The 25,525-nt window shown below is 47.9% G+C and overlaps 1 protein-coding gene across 2 annotated transcripts; it reads right to left on the reverse strand.

The window, feature by feature from the left end:
* Positions 1-2,439: 2,439 nt before the first annotated feature.
* Positions 2,440-24,992, reverse strand: LOC130392020 (endophilin-B2-like). Of its 2 annotated transcripts, none has more exons than XM_056602415.1 (11): positions 24,241-24,992; positions 23,712-23,853; positions 20,638-20,766; positions 19,780-19,913; positions 19,446-19,538; positions 13,641-13,703; positions 11,655-11,678; positions 10,357-10,461; positions 10,149-10,249; positions 3,905-4,052; positions 2,440-3,363 (listed from the first exon to the last, which is right to left on the reverse strand). In XM_056602415.1, exons 1-11 carry the CDS (start codon positions 24,301-24,303, stop codon positions 3,256-3,258), a joined length of 1,110 nt encoding a protein of 369 aa, XP_056458390.1. In that variant the 5' UTR covers positions 24,304-24,992; the 3' UTR covers positions 2,440-3,255. The 2 variants fall into 2 exon arrangements, with proteins under 2 accessions (XP_056458390.1, XP_056458391.1); XM_056602416.1 differs by having other exon boundaries at positions 2,441-3,363; positions 10,357-10,446.
* Between the last annotated feature and the right edge of the window lie 533 nt (positions 24,993-25,525).

Below are 25,525 nucleotides of genomic sequence, written 5' to 3' on the forward strand. Positions count from 1 at the left end.
TGGTTTGTGCTCCCTGCCTCCTTCTCCTCTTCCTCCTCCTCACCACCATACCTGCGTCACCATTTGTCTCAGCATCACCTCCACTATAGTCACTGGACTTGACTAAAACAATAATATAATAAAAGTTAGAGACCATATTCTTAAACTTTAATACTTGCATGCTGTATTTAAACTGTAACTGCAGTCTTATACTATTTATTTTTTGATATAATCTGAATAAATTACTATGTTGTAAAGGACACTAAATGCTGGTGTTAAGATTGACATGTACTGTTTACTGTTTAATTACTGTATGCATTTTTTAAGTCTGTCTGATTCTTGTCTATTTGTTTATTGTGTGTAACACCAAGGACCATGCTGGAAATAAGTACTTTTGCATTTTGCATTCTTTGAATTACTGTTTTAACGTCTTGATCCAGAAATAAGCCCGCTTGTGCCCCTGTCATAGCTGTGCTGCTGTGTCTTGTTCCCGCTCCATGTATCGCTGGTCTCGCTGACGGGTGCATCAACCTTGGATTTCCCACGGATACAGTCGGTTCATTTTGGGAATTTGGCTTCGCCCAGTTTCGCGCTGTTTGCAAATATCCAGTAGGCTAGCCCAAATACATCTTTTTACATCTTAAATCAATTTAAAAAAAATCTCTATAGGTTATAAAATATAATAATATAAAATAATAATAAGCACTATGGGGGGCAGAGCCTTCAGTCGCTCTGCTCCCCAGCTCTGGAACTCTCTAACACCCGACCTCCTAAACTGTGACTCTCTCCCCATTTGCAAAGCACAACTAAAAACCCACCTGTTTCGGACTGCCTACTCTCTCTAACCTCCATGCTTCCTGCCATTCTGCCCTATGTATTTTAACTTATTATGTTGTCCTTTCTATGTCTATTTTATCACGTTTTTTGTATATTTCATTGTGTGTGATGTACAGTGTCCTTGAGTGACCTGAAAGGCGCTTTTCTAAATAAAATGCATTATTATCATTATTATTATTGATAATAAAAAATATATATACATATACAGATATATTTTTTAATTATTATCCGGCCGGCTTGGCCTGAGGTCTCCCGAACCTCCCCATGGACAGTCCCGCTCGGTATACTGGTGACCTTATACTGGGATATTTAAATTGGAACGTTTTTGGAGAGGATTGGTCTGTGAACAAATATTATTTCTTATCAAAACAAAAAACAACAACTTCACAGTGTGTATTCCCAGAACAAACGGGGGAATCCAACTGTTTCTGTTGGAACGCGTTACGGTTAAGGCATGTTCGCAAGCAACAGTTTCTGATTGTGAAATAGTTTGGAAGTAGGCCTACTCTACGTAGCCACACCGAGATAGTCTGAACCAGTCATGACCAATATATCAACTGTGTGCTTTCTAGTTGTTAGCGAGCCACAATGAGGATATACCTGTAACATTGTTTTATGTTTTGCAAAAGACCAGTCCCACCCCTCGATGTTTTTCGTCTTGGCACTAAATGTACGCACTTATTGCATCATGTCGTGACTCGTAGGCCTACTTATAGTAGGCTACTTAGTTTTCTAGTATCTTATCCTATATATCTTTGTTGTACACGGGGATGGGTTAACCTAGCGTTTATTAGTTCTTTGCACTTGTCTTGGTTCTATAAAAGCGTCAGCTAATTGCCCTAAATGTAAATGTTCCGATAATAAATAATAAATCTTTATTTGCCGCTTGACCTGCCCCTGACCTGCCCCTGACCTGCCCCTGACCTGCCCCTGACCTGCCCCTGACCTGGTGGTCGCTGGCAGGGGAGATCGATGATTTACCTAATTACACAAAATACGCAGTTTATTATAGATTTAAATAGCTTCCTGACTGCTGGGCTGCTTATCCCCAGACATCTAAAGTTCCATTCAAGTTGTTTTAGTGTAAAATGAATACAAGCGAGACCGACCATACCTATATACGTACTGTATATGACTGGAGATATGGATAGGTTCATTCACTTGAGGTGGTGAAAAATCTAGTTTTTAAACCGTTTATTCTCTTGCCAGAAGGACTATCTAGAAGGACTAGGCTACTTTATTTTGAGAAGCCCCTGGAATCCCCATGTTTCTAATGTAAAGCAAACAACAAAAAAAGTAAGTTGATTATTTTTTTTTTGTAAGATTTGGGGCTAATTAAATAATATCCGGGGCTTTAGCCCCGAATGAAACAGCCTATTGACGCCACTGTTCGCTGGTCGAGGTTCTGCTGTCGACGGCTCCTGGCAGTGTAGTCGACGCCAGAACCGGGTCACAGAATTGTCTCCTGTTGTTGTGTACGTTGGTGGGTTTAACCATCGTGGTGTGAGTCAGGCCCACATGCAGGTTCAGAGTTCTCTTCATGTTTTTACACGTTAAGCAGAGATTACCAAATGATCCTGCATCATAGAACTCCGTTCCAGAGAGTTGGAGATGAATGGAGAACATTGTTTATTATTTGTAAGTTTTTTTTAATTGAAAGCGTAATCCGGGAAAATACATACATATACAATACAGACAGGAGAAACACAAACGCCCGCACGCACGCACACGCACAGACAGACAGACAGACAGACAGACAGACAGACAGACAGACAGACAGACAGAACAGCAAAATAAATAAATATGTAAACATCACATGACCAGACTGTCTGGTTCCAGAAGTAGGCTGCACATCCGTGGCACAAAGTTAAATAAAACATAACATTAACAATAATCCTTATTAGTAACCTCAATGATATATATATTATTGGATACCCCCCCCCCCTCCAGACAGAGCGCTCCCATGGCAGGTTAGTGGACTTCTCTGATTGGCTAAAAGAGGACCTGGGCAGTTTGGCTCTGCTGTGTTTGAAGACAAATGCACACAAAAAAGTCAGTTAACATGTGATAGGACTGTTCCTAACTAGGATCAGTCCCATCACATGTTAGCTAACATCAGTCCCATCACATGTTAGCTAACATCAGTCCCATCACATGTTAGCTAACATCAGTCCCATCACATGTTAGCCAACATCAGTCCCATCACATGTTAGCTAACATCAGTCCCATCACATGTTAGCTAACATCAGTCCCATCACATGTTAGCCAACATGAGTCCCATCACATGTTAGCTAACATCAGTCCCATCACATGTTAGCTAACATCAGTCCCATCACATGTTAGCTAACATCAGTCCCATCACATGCTGACTAGGATCAGTCTTAGAGCGCGTGTGTGTGTGTGTATGCGTTCGTGTGGTGTGTGTGTGTGTGTGTGTGTTCAGCTGAGCAGCTCCAGGTAGGTGACAGGAACTCTTCCTCTGTGGTTTTCTCTCTCTCCGATCAGCCAATCAGAATCCATCCCAGGCACTGTATACACTGTAATCAGCTGAGAACACAGACACACACACACACACACACACACACACACACACACACACACACACACACACACACACACACACACACACACACACACACACGTTTAGACTCTGGTCTACGGGGGGTCCAGGTGGTCCTGGTCAACGGGGGTGGTCCTGGTCTACAGGGGGTGGTCCTGGTCTACGGGGGGTCCAGGTGGTCCTGGTCTACGGGGGGTCCAGGTGGTCCTGGTCTACGGGGGGTCCAGGTGGTCCTGGTCTACAGGGGGTGGTCCTGGTCTACGGGGGGTCCAGGTGGTCCTGGTCTACGGGGGTCCAGGTGGTCCTGGTCTACGGGGGTGGTCCTGGTCTACGGGGGGTCCAGGTGGTCCTGGTCTACGGGGGGTCCAGGTGGTCCTGGTCTACGGGGGGTCCAGGTGGTCCTGGTATACAGGGGGTGGTCCTGGTCTACGGGGGGTCCAGGTGGTCCTGGTCTACGGGGGGTCCAGGTGGTCCTGCTCTACGGGGGGGGTCCTGCTCTACCTGCGGTCCCCCCCCCCCGGTCCTCACCTGGTCTGCGTAGAGCGACAGCTCCGAGGCGTCGGCCGCGTCGTAGTCAAACAGGACCCGGGCGCGGCGGCTTCCTGGGGGGGGGCTGGGGGGGTCCCCCCCTCCCCCACTCTGCTCCCCCTGCTGGCCAGAGCCCCCCGCGGAGCCGCTGGTGGGGGTCAAGGGTCATCAACATCTTTAAGTAGAGCGTAGTACTGAGTAGTACTGAGTAGTGCTGAGTACTACTGAGTAGTGCTGAGTAGTACTGAGTACTACTGAGTAGTACTGAGTAGTACTGAGTAGTGCTGAGTACTACTGAGTAGTGCTGAGTAGTACTGAGTAGTGCTGAGTAGTGCTGATTAGTACTGAGTACTACTGAGTAGTGCCGAGTAGTACCGAGTAGTACCGAGTTGTGCCGAGTTGTGCCGAGTAGTGCTGAGTACTACTGAGTAGTACTGAGTAGTACTGAGTAGTGCTGAGTACTGAGTACTACTGAGTAGTGCTGAGTAGTACTGAGTAGTGCTGAGTAGTGCTGAGTAGTACTGAGTAGTGCAGCGTAGTACCGAGTAGTACGAGTTGTGCCGAGTAGTACTGAGTAGTGCTGAGTACTACTGAGAGTACTGAGTAGTGCTGAGTAGTGAGTAGTACTGAGTAGTGCTGAGTAGTGCTGATTAGTGCTGAGTACTACTGAGTAGTGCTGAGTAGTACTGAGTAGTGCTGAGTAGTGATGTTAGTACTGAGTAGTGAGATTGAGTGCGAGTACTACTGAGTAGTGTGAGCTAGTACTGAGTAGTACCGAGTACTACTGAGTAGTGCTGTTTAGTACTGAGTACTACTGAGTAGTGCTGAGTAGTGCTGATTAGTGCTGAGTACTACTGAGTAGTGCTGTTTAGTACTGAGTACTACTGAGTAGTGCTGAGTAGTACCGAGTAGTACCGAGTTGTGCCGAGTAGTACTGAGTAGTACTGAGTACTACTGAGTAGTACTGAGTAGTGCTGAGTAGTACTGAGTAGTGCTGAGTAGTGCTGAGTAGTACTGAGTAGTACTGAGTAGTACTGAGTAGTGCTGAGTAGTGCTGAGTAATACCGAGTTGTGCCGAGTAGTACTGAGTAGTGCTGAGTACTACTGAGTACTACTGAGTAGTGCTGAGTAGTACTGAGTAGTGCTGAGTACTACTGAGTACTACTGAGTAGTGCTGAGTACTACTGAGTAGTGCTGAGTAGTGGTGAGTAGTGCTGAGTAGTACTGAGTACTACTGAGTAGTGCTGAGTAGTACTGAGTAGTAATGAGTAGTACTGAGTAGTGCTGAGTAGTACTGAGTAATGCTGAGTACTACTGAGTAGTGCTGAGTAGTACTGAGTAGTGCTGAGTAGTACTGAGTACTACTGAGTAGTGGTGAGTAGTGCTGAGTAGTACTGAGTACTACTGAGTAGTGCTGAGTAGTACTGAGTAGTAATGAGTAGTACTGAGTAGTGCTGAGTAGTGCTGAGTAATGCTGAGTAGTACTGAGTACTACTGAGTAGTGCTGAGTACTTCTGAGTAGTGCTGAGTACTACTGAGTAGTACTGAGTAGTACTGAGTAGTGCTGAGTACTACTGAGTAGTGCTGAGTAGTGCTGATTAGTACTGAGTACTACTGAGTAGTGCCGAGTAGTACCGAGTAGTACCGAGTTGTGCCGAGTAGTGCTGAGTACTACTGAGTAGTACTGAGTAGTACTGAGTAGTGCTGAGTACTGCTGAGTACTACTGAGTAGTGCTGAGTAGTACTGAGTAGTGCTGAGTAGTGCTGAGTACTACTGAGTAGTGCAGAGTAGTACCGAGTTGTGCCGAGTAGTACTGAGTAGTGCTGAGTACTACTGAGTAGTACTGAGTAGTGCTGAGTAGTGCTGAGTAGTACTGAGTAGTGCTGAGTAGTGCTGATTAGTGCTGAGTACTACTGAGTAGTGCTGAGTAGTACTGAGTAGTGCTGAGTAGTGCTGTTTAGTACTGAGTAGTGCTGAGTAGTGCTGATTAGTACCGAGTACTACTGAGTAGTGCTGAGTAGTACTGAGTAGTGCTGAGTAGTACCGAGTACTACTGAGTAGTGCTGAGTAGTGCTGTGTAGTACTGAGTAGTGCTGAGTAGTGCTGATTAGTGCTGAGTACTACTGAGTAGTGCTGTTTAGTACTGAGTAGTGCTGAGTAGTGCTGTTTAGTACTGAGTAGTGCTGAGTAGTGCTGATTAGTGCTGAGTACTACTGAGTAGTGCTGAGTAGTACTGAGTAGTGCTGAGTAGTACCGAGTACTACTGAGTAGTGCTGAGTAGTGCTGTTTAGTACTGAGTAGTGCTGAGTACTACTGAGTAGTGCTGTTTAGTACTGAGTACTACTGAGTAGTGCTGAGTAGTACCGAGTAGTACCGAGTTGTGCCGAGTAGTACTGAGTAGTACTGAGTACTACTGAGTACTACTGAGTAGTACTGAGTAGTGCTGAGTAGTACTGAGTAGTGCTGAGTAGTGCTGAGTAGTACTGAGTAGTAGTACTGAGTAGTGCTGAGTAGTACTGAGTACTACTGAGTAGTGCTGAGTAGTACCGAGTTGTGCCGAGTAGTACTGAGTAGTGCTGAGTACTACTGAGTAGTGCTGAGTAGTACTGAGTAGTGCTGAGTACTACTGAGTACTGAGTACTACTGAGTAGTGCTGAGTAGTACTGAGTAGTGCTGAGTAGTGGTGAGTAGTGCTGAGTAGTACTGAGTACTACTGAGTAGTGCTGAGTAGTACTGAGTAGTAATGAGTAGTACTGAGTAGTGCTGAGTAGTACTGAGTAATGCTGAGTAGTACTGAGTACTACTGAGTAGTACTGAGTAGTGCTGAGTAGTACTGAGTAGTACTGAGTAGTGCTGAGTAGTACTGAGTACTACTGAGTAGTGCTGAGTACTAATGAGTAGTGCTGAGTAGTGCTGAGTAGTACCGAGTTGTGCCGAGTAGTACTGAGTAGTGCTGAGTAGTACTGAGTAGTGCTGAGTAGTGCTGAGTAGTGCTGAGTAGTGCTGAGTAGTACTGAGTAGTAATGAGTAGTACTGAGTAGTGCTGAGTAGTACTGAGTAGTAATGAGTAGTAATGAGTAGTGCTGTGTAGTACTGTGTACTAATGAGTAGAACTATATATTAATCTGTAGGACTGAGTAGTACTGTGTAGTAATGAGTAGTACTGTTTAATAATGAGTAGTACTGAGTAGTACTGTGTAGTATGAGTCATACTATGTAGTGATGCCGAGATGACGCCTCATGAAACGTCAAAGCCTCGCAGCCAGATGAACCATCAAAGTGGTTCGACCTCGAAGCTTCTAATGAGTACGCTAGGGACACCTAGTGGTGAATGAAATTATGATGAAAGAAAGAGTTTCCTGTGATGACGTGATGTTTGCTTCGTACAACATCAAAACATTTGAGAATTAAAGTCATTTCAGCGATACGTGTGAGTGTGCCGTTCATAAATATCTCCCGAGCTCATGGTAGAAAACAAATAATTTGACAAAGATTTTAAGTCATCCCGGGCAAAATAGAATGTCTTATCAACTACAGTAGCCTACTAATAATTGTAATAATATAACTAAATGATGACTGAGAATGAGTGTGATTAATTACATAGCCATTAAAGTGATCTTGGAACTGGGAAGTGTCTTTTTTTTAAAAATGTGCCAATTGTGAACCCATATCGCGGAACAGCCCGAGATGAATCCTCGAACGTCACACGCTACGTCATTTCGCCGATACGAATCAACTCGATACGGAGCTTCGCAGGGGGAGGAGCCAAGGTACTCGACACACGCCTCGATGCCTCGATGCAAAGCATAACATCACTACTGTGTAGTACTGATTAGTAATAGTAGTACTGAGTAGTACTGTGCAGTAGGGGTGTAACGGTACAAGTATTAGTACCGAACCTTCACGGTACAGGCATTTCGGTGCGGTTACAGAGGTGTACCGCGGTGCGTAAATGTGGCGTACATAGCGCTAATATGGCGAAGGTAAAGGCTTGTTTTGCAATGCAGGATTTAAAACTTGAAGTCGGAGCACCTCCCGGGCCGTTTAGCCAAAGTATACTACTCCTATACTACTCCAACTCCGTAATCCGCTCAGCAGCTCTCCGTCGGGATGTCGGATACGAAATGCAATTCGCCGCCCGATCGATCTTATATGTTGACTACAAACCATGTAAGCAGTGTTGTAAATAAACTTTCAAAGCTTTTCAAATCTTATTTGGTGTTTTATTGGTTCTTAAGGTGCAAAGTAAACGATGAACAAAGTAATTAAGGTGCAAAGTCAAACCACAGAATTGATTCAGGAAATGATTTCGTTGGAGGACCAATCACAGCCCTTGCCGTCTCTGTTGCGTCGACCAATAGGTCCATGGCGTCGACGGATAGTTAAAATATATTGGATGCGCACCTAAGCTACGGGGAGGGTCTCCGACAGGCTCTCCGGCTATGGAGAGGGCTCTCCGTGTCTACGTACAGCACTTTAACATGCACACGCTTTTGAAAGGCACTGTCATGCCAAATTTGTACCGGCTGCCAAATTTGTACCGGGCGCGTCATCCATACGTAATCCATTCCAAACCTGCCTGGCAACAGATGATCGCGTCGTCCAATGACGTGAAAGGTTCACGAACATTCGCGAACCTTCTATCTAGCGATCCGTTATCTGTATTGTGCTATTTCGTCCTTGACCTGCTTTAAACACTCAGTTAACTTGCCAAATTTGATTAAACAATTAAATACAATACAAATATAAAGTAAAAACAAGTGTTATCTAGCGATCCGTTTTCTGTATTATGTTATTTAGTCTTTGGCAACATGAGCGCGAATGTTTTTTGAAACCCGCTTTAAACTAGGGTGACCAGACGTCCTCTTTTTCCCGGACATGTCCTCTTTTCGAGACCTAAAAAATGCGTCCGGCAGGGATTCCAAAAACGTCCGGTATTTTGCCTCGTCGCAAAAAAAAAAAAAAAAATATATTATTGTTATTATTATCTTCTTTTTTTTTTTTGCCTCGTCGCATATTTGTGTTTCTGGGTCTTTCACATAACCTACTAGTTATTACCATTGTATATGTCTATGGTTATTACGGCCTTCCAAGTTCTGGAAATGGTATCTCCCTTACGTTCCACCTTCTTGCGCGAGCTGACTGTAGAGAGAGTCTGTCATTGGGCGACCGATCTCATGTGCTCGTTGAGAAGGTGCCGTGTATAGACGGAATGAAACCCCCACTGAAGTACGTAGGCTCACGATACAATTGATTGATTAAACAATTAATACAATACAAATATAAAGTAAAAACAAGTGTTATCTCGCGATCCGTTAACTGTATTATGTTATTTTGTCTTTGGCAACATGAGCGCGAATGTTTTTGGAAACCTGCCCGGCAACGGAAGACGCGATCGTGTGCTGCCATGCAGGTTTGGAATGGATTACGTATGGATGACGCGCCCGGTACAAATTTGGCAGCCGGTACAAATTTGGCATGACAGCACCATCCAGGTGTTACTATCCGCTGCTGTGGAAAAAAAAACGAGCTGTTCAAACCGAGCTCACAACACTATTTCAACAACCCCTGTCTGGGAATTCAGAAATGCAAATGCCATAACCAAGTTTATTGGTGTTTTCATTGCTTCTATCTACGGTTGAGAAACAAGCAGTTTTTTTTAATTTTCCCCTTAACTATTAACCGTACCGTATCGTGACTTAAAAACCGAGTTACGTACCGAACCGTGACTTTTGTGTACCGTTACACCCCTACTGTAGTAATGAGTAGTAGGCTACTGTGTAGTAATAGTTGTAATGAGTAGTGCTGTGTAGTACTGTGTATTACTGAGTAGTACTGTTTAGTAATGTGTACTGCTTCTGTCCTACTACGCTAGTGCTAGCTGCTTCTGTCCTACTACGCTAGTGCTAGCTGCTTCTGTCCTACCACGCTAGTGCTAGCTGCTTCTGTCCTACCACGCTAGTGCTAGCTGCTTCTGTCCTACCACGCTGGTGCTAGCTGCTTCTGTCCTACCACGCTAGTGCTAGCTGCTTCTGTCCTACCACGCTAGTGCTAGCTGCTTCTGTCCTACCACGCTAGTGCTAGCTGCTTCTGTCCTACCACGCTAGTGCTAGCTGCTTCTGTCCTACCACGCTAGTGCTAGCTGCTTCTGTCCTACCACGCTAGTGCTAGCTGCTCTGTCCTACCACGCTAGTGCTAGCTGCTTCTGTCCTACCACGCTAGTGCTAGCTGCTTCTGTCCTACCACGCTAGCTCCTTCTGCAGGTCCTCCATGTGCAGGTGACACTGCTTGTAGTACGCTGCCTGGGCCTCCACAAACTCGTGCAGGCAGCGCAGGTGGTTCACCTGACAGACACAGACAGGTGGTTGACCCAACAGACAGGTGGTTGACCCAACAGACAGGTGGTTGACCCAACAGACAGGTGGTTGACCACCTGGAGGGTAAGACGTACGTGTGTGCTGCTGATGTTCCCCAGCAGTAGTTTGGTGACCTCCGCCTGCTGGTCAAACTCCGCCTGCGCTCGCTGGAGCTCATCTCCAGCCTGCAGACCAGAAGCCTTTTAGAAATAGAACACACTCAAATAATGAAGATAATAAACCGTGCCTACAGCACTAACTAAATGGGCTACATAGAATGTTTACGTTTTGCAACCAATTGGTTGGGTTGTAAGCAAAGTTTACACCGGTCTTCACCTGAGGCAGTAGTTTATCATCAATGCACTTCCTTCCTATCAGCTCCCCGCTGTAGTTTATCATCCCCTCCCTGTTGTAGTTCCCTCCCCTCCCTGTTGTAGTTCCCTCCCCTCCCTGCTGTAGTTCCCTCCCCTCCCTGTTGTAGTTCCCTCCCCTCCCTGTTGTAGTTCCCTCCCCTCCCTGTTGTAGTTCCCTCCCCTCCCTGTTGTAGTTCCCTCCCCTCCCTGTTGTAGTTCCCTCCCCTCCCTGTTGCAGTTCCCTCCCCTCCGTGTTGTAGTTCCCTCCCCTCCCAGTTGTAGTTCCCTCCCCTTCCTGTTGTAGTTCCCTCCCCTCCCTGTTGTAGTTCCCTACCCTCCCTGTGGTAGTTCCCTCCCCTTCCTGTTGTAGTTCCCTCCCCTCCCTGTTGTAGTTCCCTCCCCTCCCTGTTGTAGTTCCCTCCCCTCCCTGTTGTAGTTCCTCCCCTCCCTGTGGTAGTTCCCTCCCCTCCCTGTGGTAGTTCCCTCCCCTTCCTGTTGTAGTTCCCTCCCCTCCCTGTTGTAGTTCCTCCCCTCCCTGTTGTTGTTCCCTCCCCTCCCTGTTGTAGTTCCTCCCCTTCCTGTTGTAGTTCCCTCCCTCCCTGTTGTAGTTCCCGCCCCTCCCTGTTGTAGTTCCCTCCCCTCCCTGTTGTAGTTCCTCCCCTTCCTGTTGTAGTTCCCTCCCTCCCTGTTGTAGTTCCCTCCCCTCCCTGTGGTAGTTCCCTCCCCTTCCTGTTGTAGTTCCCGCCCCTCCCTGTTGTAATTCCCTCCCCTTCCTGTTGTAGTTCCCTCCCCTCCCTGTTGTAGTTCCCGCCCTCCCTGTTGTAGTTCCCTCCCCTCCCTGTTGTAGTTCCCTCCCCTTCCTGTTGTAGTTCCCTCCCCTTCCTGTTGTAGTTCCCTACCCTCCCTGCTGTAGTTCCCGCCCCTCCCTGTTGTAGTTCCCTCCCCTCCCTGTTGTAGTTCCCGCCCCTCCCTGTTGTAGTTCCCGCCCCTTCCTGTTGTAGGGTTTTTTGTTGAAGCATGAGGTTCAGGGTCAGACTCACCTTTTCAACTTCCTGGGTCCAGAGCTGTTGGAGGATGAGAAGAATTTTGAGCAGTTCTCAGAAAAAGAAGAGGAGCCTGACCCTAACCCCGACCCCAACCTAACCCCAACCCCAACCCCGACCTTAACCCCAACCCCACTGAAGTGGCGAACCCTTTGTTCGCCCTATGTATTCCTGAGGCAGAGGTAGTCCGACACACATTTCTTGGGAAGCACGCACAGAGAGTGTTTAACTTGGTGTTGATTCATTTATTAAGCAATAACTCCGGTTGACTTTCCAGGAAATAACTAAACATAAAAACTCCAAACAATGTAACTGAAACTGGCCAAAACAGGGTCCTTCGTATTGGACAAAAAGGGCTTTTCAATGTAAAATAATCTGTCAAAAATGCGTCCAATAATACGAAATAATGCGAATTAATGCAAACTAATGCGGTCAGAAAACTGTTGGCTCTCTGCCTTCCAAACCTGAACAACAGTAATTAGCCTGCCCTCTGTGAGGGCCTCCAATAGGCTCCAGGTAGAGCGTGACACACCTACTTCCCCAGGTGACACAACGGACTAATCACAAAATGCATAAATATACATATGAATGAAAGTTTGATTAATATTTCATACACTTTATAATTCTTAACTCATACTTTTAGCCTTAGACTCAAAATATATTTACTGACAAATATTCAACACAAAAGACCTCTAAATGGCTCCAACACCCCAACCCCAACCCCAACCCCCACCCCAACCCTGACCCCAACCCCAACCCTGACCCCAACCCCAACCCTAACCTCAACCCCCACCCCAACCCTAACCTCAACCCTAACCCCAACCCTAACCCCAACCCTAACCCCGACCCCCACCCTAACCCCGACCCTGACCCCAACCCCGACCCCGACCCCAACCCCAACCCCGACCCTCGCCCTAACCCTAACCAAACAGGAGCCCCGGTATCAGGACCAGACACACTGGTATATAACATAAGATACCAGGCACCACGCAGACCAAATGATGCACGCTTTACCCCCGGGGAGAGAACCTTTTCCAGTCTCGTCGGCATAACAAACCACGGCAGCCTTTGAGGAAGACCAAGGATGGGGTCTGATGAAGAAGGTCCCATTAGGTCGTACTTGTTTGGGCTGATAACCAACTATGGAAAATACAATTGTGTAATGATTTAAGTTGTGCGTTTGAATTAATAGTTTGTCATTGAAATATGACACAAACCTCAACTCCCTGTCTGCTCTCCACAGATACACTTTCTACATGTTGCACCACCTACCCTGAGTCAGACACCACCCTACCCTGAGTCAGACACAACCTACCCTGAGTCAGACACCACCCTACCCTGAGTCAGACACAACCTACCCTGAGTCAGACACCACCCTACCCTGAGTGAGACACCACCTACCCTGAGTCAGACACCACCCTACCCTGAGTCAGACACCACCTACCCTGAGTCAGACACCACCCTACCCTGAGTCAGACACCACCCTACCCTGAGTCAGACACCACCCTACCCTGAGTCAGACACCACCCGACCCTGAGTCAGACACCACCTACCCTGAGTCAGACACCACCCTACCCTGAGTCAGACACCACCCTACCCTGAGTCAGACACCACCTACCCCCAATCAGACACCACCCTACCCTGAGTCAGACACCACCCTACCCTGAGTCAGACACCACCTACCCTGAGTCAGACACCACCTACCCTGAGTCAGACACCACCCTACCCTGAGTCAGACACCACCTACCCCCAATTAGACACCACCCTACCCTGAGTCAGACACCACCCTACCCTGAGTCAGACACCACCTACCCTGAGTCAGACACCACCTACCCTGAGTCAGACACCACCCTACCCTGAGTCAGACACCACCTACCCTGAGTCAGACACCACCTACCCTGAGTCAGACACCACCCTACCCTGAGTCAGACACCACCTACCCCCAATCAGACACCACCCTACCCTGAGTCAGACACCACCTACCCCTGAGGCGCTGGCAGACAGGACGTAGTTCCGAGGTCTGGTCTCCTGGAAGTCAGGCTGCGTCTACAGAAACAGAAATAGAGTCTTAGATGGAAACAACATCAACAAGTCCTGACCTCCGGACAGGGTGACCCGGGCTGAACAGGGTTAGGGTAGAGACCAGAGTCCTGACCTCCGGACAGGGTGACCCGGGCTGAACAGGGTTAGGGTAGAGACCAGAGTCCTGACCTCCGGACAGGGTGACCCGGGCTGAACAGGGTTAGGGTAGAGACCAGAGTCCTGTACCCCGGACAGGGTGACCCGGGCTGAACAGGGTTAGGGTAGAGACCAGAGTCCTGTACCCCGGACAGGGTGACCCGGGCTGAACAGGGTTAGGGTAGAGACCAGAGTCCTGTACCCCGGACAGGGTGACCCGGGCTGAACAGGGTTAGGGTAGAGACCAGAGTCCTGTACCCCGGAAAGGGTGACCCGGGCTGAACAGGGTTAGGGTAGAGACCAGAGTCCTGTACCCCGGACAGGGTGACCCGGGCTGAACAGGGTTAGGGTAGAGACCAGAGTCCTGTACCCCGGACAGGGTGACCCGGGCTGAACAGGGTTAGGGTAGAGACCAGAGTCCTGTACCCCGGACAGGGTGACCCGGGCTGAACAGGCCCGGGTAGAGACCAGAGTCCTGTACCCCGGACAGGGTGACCCGGGCTGAACAGGGTTAGGGTAGAGACCAGAGTCCTGTACCCCGGACAGGGTGACCCGGGCTGAACAGGGTTAGGGTAGAGACCAGAGTCCTGTACCCCGGACAGGGTGACCCGGGCTGAACAGGGTTAGGGTAGAGACCAGAGTCCTGTACCCCGGACAGGGTGACCCGGGCTGTACAGGGTTAGGGTAGAGACCAGAGTCCTGTACCCCGGACAGGGTGACCCGGGCTGAACAGGGTTAGGGTAGAGACCAGAGTCCTGTACCCCGGACAGGGTGACCCGGGCTGAACAGGGTTAGGGTAGAGACCAGAGTCCTGTACCCCGGACAGGGTGACCCGGGCTGAACAGGGTTAGGGTAGAGACCAGAGTCCTGTACCCCGGACAGGGTGACCCGGGCTGAACAGGGTTAGGGTAGAGACCAGAGTCCTGTACCCCGGACAGGGTGACCCGGGCTGAACAGGCCCCGGGTAGAGACCAGACAACGACCCCTCCCAACGGCCCTGCAGGTCGGGGCTTGGGCGATGGGCTGAGGGACGGGTAGTTAGTACCTCTGACTGCCTTACCGACAAGTGGGATGCCTGCACCGCCTGAAGCAACCTCATCAGCGACCCCAGGGGGGGAATGTCTGCGGAAGCTGAAGTCAAGATCGAGAATTGGATGCGGGAATGTTAGACCACTATACCAAACTGGAAAATTGGCACAACTGACCAAAGAAATGCAGCGGTACAACCGAAGCATTGTTGGTGTATGTCAGAGCCGGGTGGATACCTTTGGAGAAGTAACACATGCCACTGGAGAGACCTCTCTCTATTCAGGCAACCCCAAAGAAGAAGACCCACACACACAGGGAGTAGGACATCACAGCCAGGTTTACATCAAAAGACGCAGTATCACATTCATCCAATGCTATGCTCCCGCCAACACTGCTTATGAAGTAAGAGAGACCTTTTACCAACACTAGGCTTTCTTCCAGAGCACTCCCAAAAAAGACAAGATTGTAATGGGAGATCTGAACGCCAGAATTGGAAAGGATAACGCCGACTGGAGAAGAGCGGTGGGACGGAGGGACCGGGGCAGCGGGGGGAGAACGGGCTCTCCTCCGCCAGCTTGTGCCCTCAGGCGGTAAGGGCATGACAGGGCTCTCCTCGGCCAGCTTGTGCCCTCAGGCGGTAAGGGCATGACAGGGCTCTCCTCGGCCAGCTTGTGCCCTCAGGCGGTAAGGGCATGACAGGGCTCTCCTCGGCCAGCTGCTGGGCCCTCAGGCGGTAAGGGCATGACAGGGCTCTCCTCGGCCAGCTGCTGGGCCCTCAGGCGGTAAGGGCATGACACGGCTCTCCTCCGCCAGCTGCTGGGCCCTCAGGCGATAAGGGCATGACACGGCTTCCTCCATCTTCTGCGTCAGCTTTTTAATGAATCGAAGTTTCTCGTTTCCCGACGGCGACAACCATAAACAAAAAGAAAAAAAAAAGAAATGTCTATGGCGACAACAACACGACCTCGTCTCCTTCTACTTCCGGCTCACGTCCCCCGGCCGCAAGATCTCGCGCATGTGCAGAACGCGAAATCCGATGTGCGATACGATGCTGGTTTACATGCAGGTAGAAAGCCGACTATGAACGAGTTATCTAGGTGTTCTTACCCGATCTCGCTTGTCAGTTCATGTACCGATATCTGTCCGAAGTTGATCAGGTAAAGGTGTTTACATGCATTTTAAACGTCCAGGGGCCTGTACTACGAAGCTGGATTAGAGGGTTAGCGAGGTATGTTGAGCTCAAAGCCTGGGTTAGCTGGACCATGAAAGTCGATCTCTTTAAGCGTCGCTGTATCACCAGGGTGACTTATGTTCACAACCAAACCTGGTCGGGAGCAGGTTTTCAGCTTAGTCTACCCGGAGATCGGCTACTTATATCGGCGTGCGCAGCTTCCTAGCCCCTCCTCCGACAATGGAGTCACCATTTGTGGGTGTTCCCGTGGACCTCGGCGCACTTATCGTACAGGCGCCTCTCCGGAGACAGAGGGTTTTTTGGGACAGAACCGATCCCTTGGCATTGTCTGACGATATTCTTTATGAGAGATTTGCGTGCAACAATAAGTGTACTGTAGTATGTCTGTAGTGTGTCTGTGTTTCAAGTTCGAAGGTGGCCCAACGTTCCATGTATATTAACCTTGGATAGTCAAGTGCCGTGTTGTCCATTATCCCTTATATAACCGCTATGTCAGTGACACAATTAGGCCTAATCATTTTTAATTGTACAACTTCATATTATAGCTGTGACAATTGTTAAGAAAAATCACCTCCATAGTCGGAAAACCAAATCATAGGCTAGATTCACCTGAAATTATTCAAATGGATGCTTACAATTTACCACATTGAATAATATTTTTATATATATTTTTGACTTGGCCCAATGTTCGTAGGAGCGTGCTGGCACCACATCTATGGGGGTAAAAGGCATGATGATACATGATGATACATGATATTTTTTAGACAATATGCAGAATCTCTCACTTACAAATTAACACGGTCGGCTATTTTTTGCCAGCACGCCACCCTAGCCATATTATGGGCAACCGTGTTCCCCTTGGCTGTGATTTGAACTTTGAATTCCTCGTAGGAGTTCATAATAACACTGCTCGCCTTGGGAGAAACACACCGCTCTCGCTCGATTAATTTTGCGTAAGAGTGAGTCAAATGACGCGATATCGCCCCTTTTATGTGAACGCACATTGAACCTAAAGCGGAAAACCTGGTTCAACTAATTGAATCTAAAGTGAGCGTTGTGGAACCATTTAACTCTGATTGCGAGTTGCGTCTCTGTCGAGCCAGGTTTTCCCAAGAAAGTCTGGGTATGTTCAGCGAGGTTCGTGGTATACCCCCCTGTTGAGTTCTTACTTGTTTATTTACCGGATAATGACTCAGCACGAAAACGCCCTGACAGATGCAACATGGATTGAGATCTAATCTAGGCGAGAAATCATAGCAACGCTCATAACAGGAAGAAACGCCTCTGACAAGATTTCCAAGAAAAGAACAGGGTGGTCCGTGAAAGCTTCAAGAGGGACCATTAAACAGCAACGCAGGAGCTGGACACTGAAGAAGTCCTCCATAGACTGCCCCCAGGAGCTGGACACTGTGAAGAAGTCCTCGATAGATAGACTGCCCCCAGGAGCTGGACACTGTGAAGAAGTCTTCCATAGACTGCCCCCAGGAGCTGGACACTGTGAAGAAGTCCTCCATAGACTGCCCCCAGGAGCTGGACACTGTGAAGAAGTCCTCCATAGACTGCCCCCAGGAGCTGGACACTGTGAAGAAGTCCTCCATAGACTGCCCCCAGACAGAGGAAGCAGAAAAAGACCACTGTGGTAGGATAACTATGGAGGAAATAAGGAGAGCCAGCAAAAAACTGAATCTGGGCAGGGCACCAGGGAAGTATAACATACTGAACACAGTTAACAGATAGGACTCAGGATAAATGTTGGGAAGACCAAGGCCATGATGCTCAACACCAAAACCCACCAACTATCGTGATCGAGGAGCAACCCGTGGAAGGCGTGGCCAAGTCGGTATACCTGGAGCAGCATCAGCACAGCTGGAGGAGCTGATGAAGATGTCGAGCTACGCATCAGCAAAGCAAGACATGCCTTTAGAGCACTCTGACCTGTATGGCTCTCTTCCCAGCTCTCCAGAAATACACCAACATCAGAACCTTCAACACAAATGTAAAATCTGTCCTTCACTATGGGTGTGAAACCTGGAAAACCACCAAACCAATCATCAAGTACAAGTGATTATTAACAACTGTCTACCTGCAGGTTTCAGCAAGTCAAATTTAAGACTTTTTAAGACCTTTTTAATACCACCTAAAACACACGATGTTGGGGGTTGGCAAAAGCGGGCCGACTTCAGGTAACGGACGTCTTCCAGCAAACTGTCCTTGTATATGCTGTTAGCAAGAAAGAAGCCTCTCTACATGTCCTTCCTGAAAAGCTCTCTGAGAAAAAAATAAATAAAAATAGTCCTGCCCCGACAAATTTAAGACCTTGAGTTACAGTATTTAAGACCAGCATATGACATTTGTAACGAATTTAAGACTTTTTAAGGCCTCAAATTTAAAACGTGAATTTAAGACTTTTTAAGATTTTTTTAAGGATGCGCGGACACCCTGATACAAACTGAGGATTTGGCCTACAATATATCAAATGTAGACCTGCAGAGACGCATGAACCAGGAGCAAATCCACATTGAAATCAATCAAGAAAGTGCGGATGGATCGGTCATACACTTAGCAAGGATCCGAGGAATATAGCAAGACAAGCTCTGGACTATAATCTCCAAAGGCCAGAGGAAGTGATCCAACTGGAGGCGGTCCACGCTTGATGAACTGACCAAGACGAACCTCCTGGCCAGAAGCAAAGCCCATCGCCCTGAGGAGGGTGAGGCGGAGATCCACGGTGGATGCCCTGTGCTCCCAAAGGGGCCAGGGGGATTAAACAAGAAAGAAGATAGATCTGAAAAAATAGTTTACATTTAACTTTACTTAGCTTTTCCTTTTTATTCCTCAAACACTAAGAGAGACAGACAGGCAGAGAAAGAGACTGACAGACAGCCAGAGAGACAGACAGAGAGGAAGACACAGACACACAGGCAGACAGGCAAACGGGCAGACAGACAGACAGACAGACAGACAGGCAGGCAGGCAGGCAGGCAGGCAGGCAGGCAGGCAGGCAGGCAGGCAGGCAGGCAGGCAGGCAGACAGGCAGGCAGGCAGGCAGGCAGGCAGACAGACAGACAGACAGACAGACAGACAGACAGACAGACAGACAGACAGACAGGCAGGCAGGCAGGCAGGCAGGCAGGCAGGCAGGCAGACAGACAGACAGACAGACAGACAGGCAGGCACAGGCAGGCAGGCAGGCAGGCAGGCAGGCAGGCACGCAGGCAGGCAGGCAGGCAGGCAGGCAGGCAGGCAGACAGACAGACAGACAGACAGACAGACAGACAGACAGGCAGGCAGGCAGGCAGGCAGGCAGGCAGACAGACAGACAGACAGACAGACAGACAGGCAGACAGACAGACAGGCAGGCAGACAGACAGACAGACAGACAGACTCACTGCAGCCTTGCTCTCGGCGGCCTGGGCTCTCCTCAGTCGGGCCTTGCAGGCGTCCAGATCCAGACGGCGGTTCTCCAGCAGACGGCGTTCTTTCTGCACCCAATCACAACCCAGACCTTAACCCAACCCATCACCGAGATCCAATCACAACCCAGACCTTAACCCAACCCATCATGAGGTCCAATCACAACCCAGACCTTAACCCAACCCATCCAGGCACTCCTTAACTTTAATGTTAGGTTAATATCTACTTTAAAGATATGTGGGTGTCACATAGAAGGTACAGAACAGAAGGTGAAACAAAAGAAATGTGGCAAATGGGTCTGTTGCTCACGGTGATGAGGCTCCAGTCGCCCTCCAGGAAGTCTCTCAGTGGGCCGATGAGAGCCACGGCTGAGACCTGGGAGAACTCCCGCTCCGCCCGGCCCAGACGCTGCTCACACGCGCCCACCAGGAGCAGGCCCCGGCCTACACACATTCTTTAACCATTAATGTAGCTCAAAATATCACCAGACCTCTGCAGTAGCATGACGAAACACAGACTGTATAACAGCTGGATGGGAGACTGCAGTCCGCCGGATGAACTGAAAGTACGTATAAAGGTCACACGGTTTATGTGTACAAAGTTCATTTTGATGATTCAGTTCTGGAGTCAGTATTTCTCATTCAGAGATGAAAAAATATGGAGAACTAAAAGGAAAAAAAAGGTTAGACAGCACCCTCTATGCATGAACGGCTGCACTACAAGCTAATCACAGCTACACTACAAGATACAAAAGCGATGAGCTACTAACAGCTACACTACAAGCTACTTAAGGCTACGATATAAGCTAATTACACCTACGCTGCAAGCTAAAAGCCCCATCCGCTACGAGCTATGGCACAAGCTACATAAGCTACAAGCTACTAACAGCTACACCACAAGCTACTAAAAGCTACACTACAAGCTAATCACAGATACACAACAAGCTTCTAACAGCTATGCTACATGCGCTATCGTCTACAAGCTAGTAACAGCTATGCTACAAGCTACTAAAAGCTACGCTACAATCTATGCTACAAGCTACTAAAAGCTAAGCTACAAGCAACTAAGAGCTACCCTACAAGCTATTCTACAAGCTATTCTACAAGCTACTAAAAGCTACGCTACAAGCTACTAAGAGCTACGCTACAGTTTCCCCGCAGGGCTCACCGTAGGCCAGCTCTGGGCCCAGGGACCTGGCGGCGTCCTCCATGTGGCGGCCTAGCAGCTGGCCGCTGGCTGGCCTCTGCGGCGCCGTGCGGTCCAGCTTCTCATACAGGAACTCCTCCATCCGGACACCTGGAGAACCACAACAGAGGTGGGCAGGAGACACAGGGGTGTGGCGCCATAACACACCGTTATATATAGATTAGTGCTGTCAAGCGATTCAAATATTTAATTAATGTCATAGTTAACTCACGATTAATCGCGAGCAATCGCGATTAATCGCAAATGTTTTTTCTATGCTAAAAATCCCTTGATTTCTTTATCAGATTATTTATTTATTTATATTTTAATGCTCTTATCAACATGGAGAAGTGCATCGGCTTGCCTTGTGCAAATTTTTTTTTATGGATAAAAACATTGGCATATACTGATCAATTAAACGATGAACATACAAACATACTGCCTTGAACATAGCAGTCAGGCTACTGCTCCTTTGTTTTGAGCCAAAGAAAAAAAAAAATATATATATATATATCTGTAAAAAAAATGAAAGAAGTGCGTTAATCGCGCGATAAAAAAATTAACGGCGTTAAAATTGGTTTGCGTTAACGCCGTTAATAACGCGTTTAACTGACAGCACTAATATATATCTATATATATATATAGATATACAGTATATATGTGTATAGGGCTGGGTATCGTGGCCAATTTCCTAAATCGATTCGATTTCGATTCATAAGGTTCTGAATCGATTGATCACGATTCAATTCAATCTGCTCTTAAATAATGAAAATGGCTCAACTGTGTTACAAAATACAAATGTACTTTATTTTTTCCTCTCCATCTTAAACAACAGGTTTTAAGTGCAAACTTGTAAATTGGACAGTTTAAACTTGAGCTGTAAACAAAACTGTCTCAAGCCTCAAAAGTGCAATTTTGAAATTAGAAAGGAATTGCAAGTGAAAGTGTACTTGAACTACAACATTCCATCACTGCAAATTGCATTAAGGCATTTATTAAAGTGCAAAAATAATAATAATGGTAGCAAAACAAAACAAAAAAAATTAATCTCGTGCCCTATGAATCGATATTGCAAGAACATATATGTATATATATTGTAATATATTCATGGGAATCAGTTTGTCTGGCCTGTGTACACACTGTCTGTCTGTGTAGAAAAGGGCATTATCAGAACATTACATGATTGATGGTCATAATTTTTGGCCTGTTAAGCCCTCATGGTGATTAAGGGCTATACAAATAAAATTGAATGGAATTATGTTGGGTGTTGACATTACCAGAGCAGTGACATCATCAGAACATTGACATCGTCAGAACAGTGACATCGTCAGAGCAATGACATCGTCAGAGCAGTGAGTGACATCGTCAGAGCAGTGACATCATCAGAGCAGTGACATCGTCAGAACAGTGACATCGTCCGAGCAGTGACATCATCAGAGAAGTGACATCATCAGAACACTGACATCATCAGAGCAGTGACATCGTCAGAGCAGTGACATCATCAGAGCAGTGACATCATCAGAACACTGACATCATCAGAGCAGTGACATCATCAGAGCAGTGACATCATCAGAACACTGACATCGTCAGAACAGTGACATCATCAGAGCAGTGACATCGTCAGAGCAGTGACATCATCAGAACACTGACATCATCAGAGCAGTACTCACCAGTGTAGTCCACTGAAGCGTGGAGATTAAAACACAAGTTAGATGAATCACTGAATAACGACAACTATGATAGCATCGGATCACGTGGCAGTAGGTAAGACTGAAGCCTCATATTTAATACTTAAAGGGGTAGTTTGTAATTTTGGACACAGGGCCTGATTCCCAAAATAGCCTTGGTGTTCTTTATCATTGGAGACAGTTTTGAACACATGTCATTCAGTCCTTCTAGTTGCAGAGTTCGCTCGTGCTAGGCTAGCGCACGTTAACGGGCAATGCTAGCCTGCTAATAAAACAGTCTTACCAACTCCGCAGTACGCCCGAGGCAAATCAATTATAACGCCAGACTATAGATGTAAATGTCTGTGTTGATAGAATAATGTTAGAAATAAAACCAACCTTGCATTGCATGAATCATCGCATTTTGAGGGACTACTTTCTCAGCAGCAGCGGAATTTAACCTAGGTATCAGTCCGCCGCTGCCGTAGCCTACTACCAGGAGTATAACACTGCTGCTGAGACACAGCAAGTCCCCCAAAATGCAACGCAATGCAAGGTTGGTTTTATTGCTAACATTATTCCATCAACACAGACATTTACATCTATAGTCTGGCGTTATAGTAGATTTGCCTCGGGTGTACTGCGGAGTGGGTAAGACTGTTTTATTAGCAGGCTAGTATTGCCCGTTACCGTGCGCTAGCTTATCACAAGCAAACTCTGCAACTAGAAGGACTGAATGAAATGTGTCAAACTGTCGCCAATGATAAAGAACACCAAGGCTAACTTGGGAATCTCGCCCTATGTCCAAAATTCCGAACTACCACTTTAAGAGCTGTGTGTAGTTTTTGGGCCGTTCTGTGAGTGGGTTTGGATGAGGAGGGCAGGCCATCCGTCAGCCATTAATGGAGGAATGTGCTGCCAGTCAAACTGAGGACTGCCCCCGGCTCCTAGTTTAGGCCAATCAGGGAGCCTCTTTCATGAAGGGTTCAGGGAGCAGACAGGATGTTTAGTTTCCAGATCCCTCTCTTTAGGGGCAGTCGGTGTTGGTATGACGTGTTATTATCCTTCACCATATGTTATGTTCCATGTGTAATTATGGTAAATAGACTGCATTTATACAGCGCTTTTCTAACCAGTGGCCACTCAGTGCTTTACAATAAGGCCTCACATTCACCGGGGGGTGTGTCAAGGGGGAGGGGGGGGGTCACTTGCTCAGGAAAATCTCAGCTAGGAGGAGCCAGGGATCGAACTAGTAACCTTCCGGTTACCAGTCAACCCGCTCTACCTCCTGAACCATATGCCGCCCATGTTCCACAATAAGGTGGATAAGGTTCCTTCGTGCTGTTATGTGTTATTAGTCCAGTGACCGAGGGGAGGAAGGCTCCGTACCGGGATTGGGCCGCAGCAGCACTTCGGTCTGCCGGCAGATCCTCTCGGTCCAGAGCCGGGTGACGTCGGCGCGGCCCGCCAGCCGCTCGAGGTCCGCGTCCGGCTCGGTCCGCTCGGCCTGACCGAGCCGCTCCTCCGTGAACTGGACAGTTGGACCATAAAATAAGGGAGCAGTACTTTGAGAGAACAGATAACACACCAGACCCCAAACTCAACCTGGGTCTCATTATCTAGTTCTACTAAAACTACAACCATGGGACTGAGAACTACTGCAGTCAGAACATCAACTATTGACTCCATAGACATTATAAGATGCTCCTTTTTTATAAAACGACTTGTTGTGGTGTACAGTAAGCAAGGACAGCGCAGTCTAACATCCCATAATATATTAATATGATCCAGATGTGTTTCAAATCCCAGACAGATCGTGATTAGCTCCCTGCTAATGCTCAAGGAAAGGTTTTCGTTTTATAGCATTCGCAAAGGACTTCATTTGTCTAATCGAAACATATGAAGTCCTTATTCCTACCTGTACCGCCCGTGTGAAGAACACCCCGGCGCCAGAAGCCAGTTTCTTCATGTTGAAATCCATGCTGCGACTGGAAGTTTGTTTCTGCTGCGTCTGTTGATGCTGCAGACTGCAGTCTGACGGTGAGCCGCCAGGGGGCGCCGCGGACTGCAGTCTGACGGTGAGCCTCCAGGGGGCGCCGCGGTCAGGCTGCAGTCGGACGGTGAGCCGCCAGGCTACACCGCGGACGGCTAGCTAGTCTTCTGCTTTATTGCAGTGGGAGCACATTGTTGCATTTCCGCCACCCACTGCCCTTATTTGGAACTTTACATGCATAAAGAAAAGGAAGTACAAGGAACCAAGTTTTAACATTTAGTCAGGAAAAAAACAAATTAAATAAATAATACTAGTAATTGTAAAGTATTACTTTTTTGTTCATAGCAATGAAATGTCCTATGGCCGTGGATTTTAAATGACAATTTTTTGTTATGATTATATTACTGTAGTTATTAATTTTTTTAATTCAAGATTATTTTTTTTCTTATCTTTTATGAACTACTACGGTCGACAAGATGACTAGTTTGGCTTCAAAAAAACTAAAACAACATTTATTGTTAAACAACACCCGGACCAACATATAATAAAAGATAACATACAATGTAAGAACAGACATATAACATCAGATTACAAAACCATCTCCTCTTCTAATGTCACTTTCAGAGACTTAATGATAACATGATGTTAGATTATGCAGTGTATTATTAAGCAGTCCAAAAATTATTTATTTATATACATACTTTGATATATAGATATAGATATAGATATATTAATAATATTCAGAAGTGGGGTCACTGCCTCAGCAGGGCTCATTGGGTGACCGGGGGGGGTCACTGGGCGGCCCGGGGGGTCACTGGGTGGCCGGGGGGGGTCACTGGGTGCACCGGGGGGGGGTCACTGGGTGCACCGGGGGGGGTCACTGGGCGGCCCGGGGGGTCACTGGGTGGCCGGGGGGTCACTGGGTGGCCGGGGGGGGGTCACTGGGTGCACCGGGGGGGGGTCACTGGGTGCACCGGGCGGGGGTCACTGGGTGGCCGGGGGGGTCACTGGGCGGCCCGGGGGGTCACTGGGTGGCCGGGGGGGGGTCACTGGGCGGCCCGGGGGGGTCACTGGGCTGCCGGGGGGGGGGTCACCGGGGGCCGGGGGGTCACTGGGCGGCCGGGGGGGGGGTCACTGGGCGGCCCGGGGGGCACTGGGCGGCCCGGGGGGGTCACTGGGTGGCCGGGGGGGTCCCTGGGCGGCCTGGGGG

The sequence above is a fragment of the Gadus chalcogrammus genome, chromosome 11 (genome assembly GCF_026213295.1).
Source record: "Gadus chalcogrammus isolate NIFS_2021 chromosome 11, NIFS_Gcha_1.0, whole genome shotgun sequence".
In the NCBI taxonomy this organism is placed as follows: domain Eukaryota; kingdom Metazoa; phylum Chordata; class Actinopteri; order Gadiformes; family Gadidae; genus Gadus; species Gadus chalcogrammus.